This window comes from Lactuca virosa, chromosome 5 (assembly GCF_052849685.1).
Source record: "Lactuca virosa cultivar CGN04683 chromosome 5, Lactuca_virosa_CGN04683_v6, whole genome shotgun sequence".
In the NCBI taxonomy this organism is placed as follows: Eukaryota; Viridiplantae; Streptophyta; class Magnoliopsida; order Asterales; family Asteraceae; genus Lactuca; species Lactuca virosa.
In genome coordinates this window covers 429,114,679-429,121,773 of record NC_136430.1, presented here as the reverse complement: position 1 = coordinate 429,121,773, position 7,095 = coordinate 429,114,679, and the positions used below count along the sequence as shown (strand labels likewise).

Here is a 7,095-nt window from a genome sequence, read left to right as displayed (position 1 = left end):
GGTATAACTTTGCAATAAAAGACTAAAAGTTTCGTTAAACTCATCATCTTTGTACCTTTTATGATTATAATTAATTTTTTGAATCACTTTTAAACAAAATCACAAGATGAATTTTAGGATTAGTATTTGTCCTCATGAATTAAACGCATAAATTGAAATCAATGTGTAATACTAAGTTACTAACTTTACTAAGATCTGTCCAATTAGTGGTCAAAGATACACATAAAATGTTTGAATTCCCTCCACAAGTTTTTCTAGTCATCTACCATTTATAGCAGGAATTTTAAAAAAAAAAAAAAAAAAAAAAAACTGAAAGCTAATTGGGCCGCATCTTGACTAGGATAGATTTACCCAGAAAACATAAAGGGTAGCCAACTAGCCATGACAATTCATCATAAGGTGTTATACGAAGGGGAACACAAATTATGGAACATCATCAAGCAATCAGGTAATTAAGTCGAAGATTGTGAATAAACAATTGCGAAAAAGAAATATGGCCATTCATTGGGGTCCAAAACTACCGCCGTCAAAGTTTTCTAATTCCTTTTAGAAAAGACGGTCGAAAAATCATAACAAAACAGAAAATTAACACATAAATTTGATTTTATTTATCAAAATAATTTTCTCATCCAACATAAAATTCTAAACTGAACACAAGGCCATCAAAAGTTTTCAATCATGCCTTATAAAAAGTATGACTTTCTATTCAATTTTTTTGTAATAATCATTAATCAGTTTTCCAAATCGATTTTGTTTTTAAGAGGCCCACTTTAAATCATAAAGGGTTGTGAAATGGGAATAATGATTCTAGAAAGTTAAAACTTAAAAGGGCTGGCCTGCAATGTTCATCAATCAAAATCCCCCATCAAGAGGGTGGGGCATGTGAAAATTACAAGTGTTGATTTAATTACACAAAACACCACCAAACCCACACACACTCAGGCACCTCATTAATTAATCCCCATCTTCTTCGAATCCCCACACATTTCACAATTTCTGTTTGATAACGGAGTTATTACAGAGCCCAAAATCAAAGAGATCTGCAAATGCAGGACTGAAAATCTCACCTAAATCGCATAATTTGCAGAAACCTTGGAGATTCACGAACCGAAGATGGCCAATAAGGTCTCCAATTTATCAGATCTGATCCAGCGAGTCACTGGCTCCTGTTTGCTTCACCCGCTTGGTTCCGCTCGACACTACGCCGACGACATCACGGACGACGACGATTCAGATTACGAAGAGCGTAGCAGGATGGAGAAATACTACGACGAAGACGAAAATGAAGATAAAAAACTGTCTCCGGCGCCGGCGGTGGTGGAAGAAAGAGGAGATGGCTATAAAACAGAGAGACAGATGGAAATGGTTACGTTGATGAATGAAGTGTTCGAAACGGTGTCGTCTATGAAGAAGGCGTATGTTAGTCTTCAGGAGTCCCATTGCCCCTGGGATCCACAAAAAATGAGGTCGTCTGACATGGCAGTTGTAGCCGAGATGAAGAGGCTAGGGGTTTTGAGAGAGAGATTTCGGAGGAGTGTCGGCGGCGGTGGGGCGGATGCGGTCAGGAGGAAGGTTGCCGGAGTTATGCTGAGGGAGGTGGTAGCACCATATGAAGCGGCGATGGAGAAGTTGAAGACGGAGGTGAAGAACAAGGAGGCGGAGATAGAAAACTTAAGGGAGAAGTTAAAAACGGCCACCGTGCTCAGTAGCGGTGGTCGGAAGAGTAGGTCTCACTCTCATCATCAGTCAAAGAAAAAAGTCAACTACAGTAGTCAACTCCAAGGTACATCTTACCCTTTGCATATTTAGTTGTAAAGTATAACTATTTTATTGGATTAACTAGCTACCATACGGATTTATTAAAAAAAAAACTAATATTATGATCTAAATGTATAGAATGTGTTCACAAAAGGGTAAATCTGTCATTGCCTAAACATTGATTTCCAAGATTCTTTTGATACAAAATGAGAAAGATGGATTTTTGAGTTTTGAGGTCTAATCAATGAGTTTTCAGATCAAAAATTTTGTAAAAGCTTGTTTTCATTTCTCCTGTGAAGCTTCTTTATACTTTGAATCAAGTAGATTAATTGCAAGAAATTTCAGCCTTTTTTAAAAATTTAAACGGTTAGCAATGTATTTTAAGCCCCTTTTCCAACTTTATACTTTCTCTGGAACTTAAAAATGGTCTTGGTGATTTAAGTCACTCACAAAGTGGCAATAATGACATGACCCTCCTTTGTAAACAAAAAACACCTCCTGATGTGATTCAAAGTGCCATTTCCAGTTACATGTTTTTCAATTATTTTAAAATCCAAGAAGTTCACAATTTTTGCTTGTAGTATTGTATCAAGTAAATTTACAATGTACTTTCAGCCCATTAAAAAATTTTGATTTTCTAAAGTTCTAGAAAGTATGGTTATTTTAAAATCCAAGAATTTCATAATTTCAGGCAAAATACTTTATAGAACCATACTTTCTGGAAATTTAGAAAATTAAATTTTTTTTTTAATGAAATTACCATTTTACCCCTCCATTAAATCTGCATTTATTACAAAAAATATGTATGTGTTTATATCTCACACACATTAACACATTCATGCAAAACAAAAACAAATGCTGTTTAACTTCCTTAAGTACAATGTTATTTTTGTTCCGAACACATGGAAACTGTATTTTTTAACCACGGATCATTTCTGTTTTTACCTACACTAAAACTGGAATGGTAGCTAACGAAGAAATAAAAAAAGAAGGAAAAGACGAAAATAACCTTTTCTTTTCTTTTTAACCCACCATTTGCACATATCACATTTAATAGTTTTTTTAATCAAATCGGGAGTAAAAACTTCATTTTTTGCTAATAATATGATTATCAAGTAGTTATGGACCAAGGGCTACATGTTGATTTTTTATTAAAAGTAGTTTTCTGAGCAGGGGCAAAACAGTCACATTTTTTGCAATTTTTATATTTTTTTTACAACGCATACTCTCACAACAAAACATTGTACTTTCTTTTGGAAAAAATGTTAAAAATCATATTTTTATAAAGTACAATGCTATTTTCTACATATTTTCTAAAGTTTTACTGTTAAATTTCATTTTTCTATAAAATGACCAAAATGCCCTTTCTCCATAATAAAATGACCCTGTCTATTATTCCAGAAAACATGTTCTTAACAAAATATGTCATTGGAATGAAATTCAATTAAATTCCCTTGTATTTTTTCTGTTTGTTTATGAATCTGTCAACATGAATACAAATCTCCATCTCTTTATGGAGGGAAAACTGAATCCCTCATCTAATGGAATTTTCTGAATTCGAAAACACAATTATGAAAAAAAATACAAGATTGGGAAGGTATTCGTTGATTTTAAGTTAATCATATATATCATTGTAATTAGAAGCACCAGAAATTGACAAGTGGAAACAAAAATAATTCTAAAATTTCAGAAAAATAACATATGTTAAGAAGTTAACATTTGTCAGAAATTATCTTTATTAGGGCAAAATAGATAGACAGAATATATACCTTGTACGTTACAACTCTTAAGCGGGGCTAAAATGTAAAATCTCACCACAATGCATTTAATAATTAATTTGTACCCAACAACTATCTGCTTTTTCACCATTGTTCATTATTGCTTAGCCCATGCAACTTGTACCGTACAACATTAACTGGAATAAATTTTCACCCTCATGCTTTCTTGCTTGTACCTTGAAACGATTTTACTAGACTATCATGCATTGTTACTTGTACCTTATTATTCGACGATATTATCGGACGTAACACCGCCGGCCACCATTTGCTTGTGTAGTTTTGCCGTCGCTAATGCCGGATGTTGCAGCCGCTTTTGAATCATGCATAAGTTCAGTGAAAGAAGGATCGAAATCGTTCACATCGTTGCTCCTATCGCTCATGAAATCGGCACATTGGGACATTGCAGCCACCGTCAGATCCATCGAAGCCTCCGCCACAAGCACCCCCGCCACCGGTGCTCCGGCCACCCCCAGAGATTCCATTGTCGGACCGAATCATGCTAAGTACGCTCTCGAATCGTACGTTAATCGGAAGATTTTCCAAGGATTTGATCACGAGACGTTCTACATGGACGGAAGCCTATCGTCGCTCCTAAACCCTAACCAATTTCGAACGGAATGTTTCACACAATACCGCGACATGAAAGCAATGGATCCGATTGAGCTCCTTGGAATCCTCCCGACATGTCAGTTCGGGAACTTCTGCTCAAAAAAATACCTTTCTATCGTTCACCCAAAGATGGAGGAATCGTTGTTCGGAGATTTGGAACAACGGAGTCAGATCTTGGCCGGAAACCACCCAAGGACTCGATTCTACGGCGAGTTCTTAGGGCTAGCGAAGGCGGTTTGGCTTCTTCATTTGCTGGCGTTCTCTTTGGATCCACCACCGACTCATTTTGAAGGAAGTAGAGGCGCAGAGTTTCATCCACAGTATATGGAAAGCGTGGTGAGGTTTCCGGGAGGGAGGGTGGCGGCGGGGCATGTAGTCGGTTTTCCGGTGAGCCCAGGGTTTAAGGTCGGAAATGGATCTATTGTAAAAGCGAGGGTGTATGTTGTTCCTAAGAGTGAATTATAGGGGTGTAGAATGTAATATTGTATAATTTAGTTTGGTAATTTGTGGGCAAGAGGTAATGGAGGGTATGGACGTTAGTTTTGTATGCATTCTTGTAAGGGAGAATGAAAGCAACAAGAGCAATGTATGTCTTTTATTGCAAATGTACAAATGATTTTATCTCGTTAGTACTTCAGGGACACGGATTACCTTATATAAATTACAAACTTCTTTTTTATAGATTATATCAAGCTTTTATGTATGCGATTGATATATAGCAATTAAACAACTAGCATAGTCATAAAGGTTTATATAACATAAGTAATAAGGCATGCTTAAACTCATTCGCCAGCATGTGGTACATTGTAAGTACCAACACAATATGGATAAGAATGTTCTTTTTTGATGTATTTATATACATTTGGTTTTCCTCCACAAAAGAAATACATGTGAACTTCTTTGGATGGACAACACTCATAATGCCTGAAGTTTTGGTTTTTTAGTGGGTATGAGGGAAACATATGTGTAGATCTAATAGGGGTTCACTTCTCGTGGGCTATATAAGTGAGATTTTTTTTATGGATAAGCGCGCTTTAAAATATGTCTCCTACATAGTAACAAACACGAGGAAATGTTTTGAAAATTAACATGTATCATTCGCATTTGATATTTTGGTTTCTTTACAATAAAGGTTTTTGAGCTATTCAATAGCATCTAACAGATCATTTATAATACTGTTACGACACTAAGATCTATGGATGTAATCTTTTTAAAAAGTAGTTTTGTCATTCATAAGGGGTTATAACACAGTTTCTTATCCATTTGATTTCCACATCGATGGAAAATTTTAATTATTCTTATTTAGAGTTAGCTTTATCAATAGGTAATTGTCTAGTGTTTATTATTCAACTTATTAGTTACACTTGATGTTGCATAATTTTAAGCTTACACACATATGTTGTCTTAAGTACTTCAAAAATATCATGACTTACTGGAAACGTTTTTATTGGTAGATATAACAAAAATAATTATAAAAGATTAGAGATAATGAGTTTTAAGAACTTTAAAATAAAGTAGATGGTTTTTTTATGAACTGTATGAAAAAAAGTAGAAATGTGGATAAGTATACAAGAAATTGAAGATAAAATATCGAGATCAACAATTAACATCATTACAAAGTTCATATTTTTATCATGATTCTTGATATGTAACTTCAAAATTTTTATGACCATTTTAGCGAGATAAACATCATATTGATTAAAAATACGACGACTTTGAGCCATTGTTGCTCATTTTCTCAATTTGATGCATTGAAGATAGTAAATTTTAATATGTTATAACCAACTGATTTTATGGAGGTGGAAATAGAAACCTGGTACAAGAACTCGATGTTTATTATAATGTTGTGAAAGAAAATGTTTGGTTTTCTAATTTTATTGGAATCATCCATCTTTCTACGGTCACCGTAGAAAAAAAATACATTTCTTATTATTACTTTGTGTATTGACAATGACGAGTCTATAATATAAAATCATGTGGTTCAATAGCCGAGATTAACTATGCAGGTTCAAGAGAAAATCGAGTTTAATAGGTCGGATCAACCAGAAAAATAACCGGTTCAACATGTAAAAAATTGGTGATGAAAAGACTGAGCCAAAAGTAGTCCTTATTTATTTATTTTTTTGACGGAAATCATCTTTAACTTGGAGTTAGCCGGTCCAAACCAAACATCATCAAACTTATGGTTATGGTGTTGAAATATGAAAAAAGAAACATCAAAATCTTAGATCCTATCATTAATTAGATGGTAATTAAATGATAATTAGGTATTAATAGATATATCAAACTGGATAATAGTTTGATTCGGTGGATTTGATTTTTATGGGATCGGAAGTGTTGGTAGTATAGCATCCAATAAATTAACTGTCTTATATCTTCAAAAATTATCTTACAATAACACAAGTTCTCTCGATTACCACTTGGGTGCTACATAAGCATCACTTTCGAAGGAAAGCAAAATCACTGGAATAATATAGCGTTTAAACGATACTGATATCGATTCTATATTATTAATTTTGGGATATGAGTATAAATTAATAATTATTTAAAATACTTATGTTGCACTGCAAAATGTTGAAAACAATGTACAACACTACAATTAGTCAATACTCGGCTATTTAATAAGGAAATCGAGTTTTGTTGTAGCCTCGCATAATATCCAATGCTTCACAGTTCACATGGATCACGACCATCACATTTAAAAGTTTTTTTGAACAGCAAGATATTATTAAAAAAAAAAGCCTCTCAAGAGAAATTACAAAGTCATACAAGCTAGGATCGGATTTTTCAACAATGAACCAAAGTCAAAGACCATTTTTTATGCCTATAGGGAATCCAAAAAAAAAAAAGAATACTAAACTATCTCGTTAAACAAACTATCTTTTGTTGGTTACAATTGCAAACAATCAAGGACTCAAGCTTCAATACATTAGGAAACGTCACCCCCACC

At 34.1% G+C, this 7,095-nt stretch overlaps 1 protein-coding gene across 1 annotated transcript; it reads left to right on the top strand.

Annotated features, from left to right (window-relative positions):
* The first annotated feature begins 846 nt into the window (after positions 1 to 846).
* On the top strand, positions 847 to 4,782 carry GIL1 (glucose-6-phosphate isomerase, putative (DUF641)). Its single transcript, XM_079049169.1, has 2 exons — positions 847 to 1,783; positions 3,814 to 4,782. The coding sequence occupies exons 1-2, from the start codon at positions 1,114 to 1,116 to the stop codon at positions 4,608 to 4,610; spliced, it is 1,467 nt and encodes a 488-aa protein (XP_078905295.1). The 5' UTR covers positions 847 to 1,113; the 3' UTR covers positions 4,611 to 4,782.
* Positions 4,783 to 7,095: the final 2,313 nt, after the last annotated feature.

Coding starts and splice junctions, on each gene's coding strand:
- GIL1 (XM_079049169.1), top strand. CDS start 1,114: ATGGCCAATAAGGTCTCCAATTTATCAGATCTGATCCAGCGAGTCACT. Junction 1,784..3,813: donor CTACAGTAGTCAACTCCAAG/GTACATCTTACC, acceptor TTGCTTGTGTAG/TTTTGCCGTCGCTAATGCCG.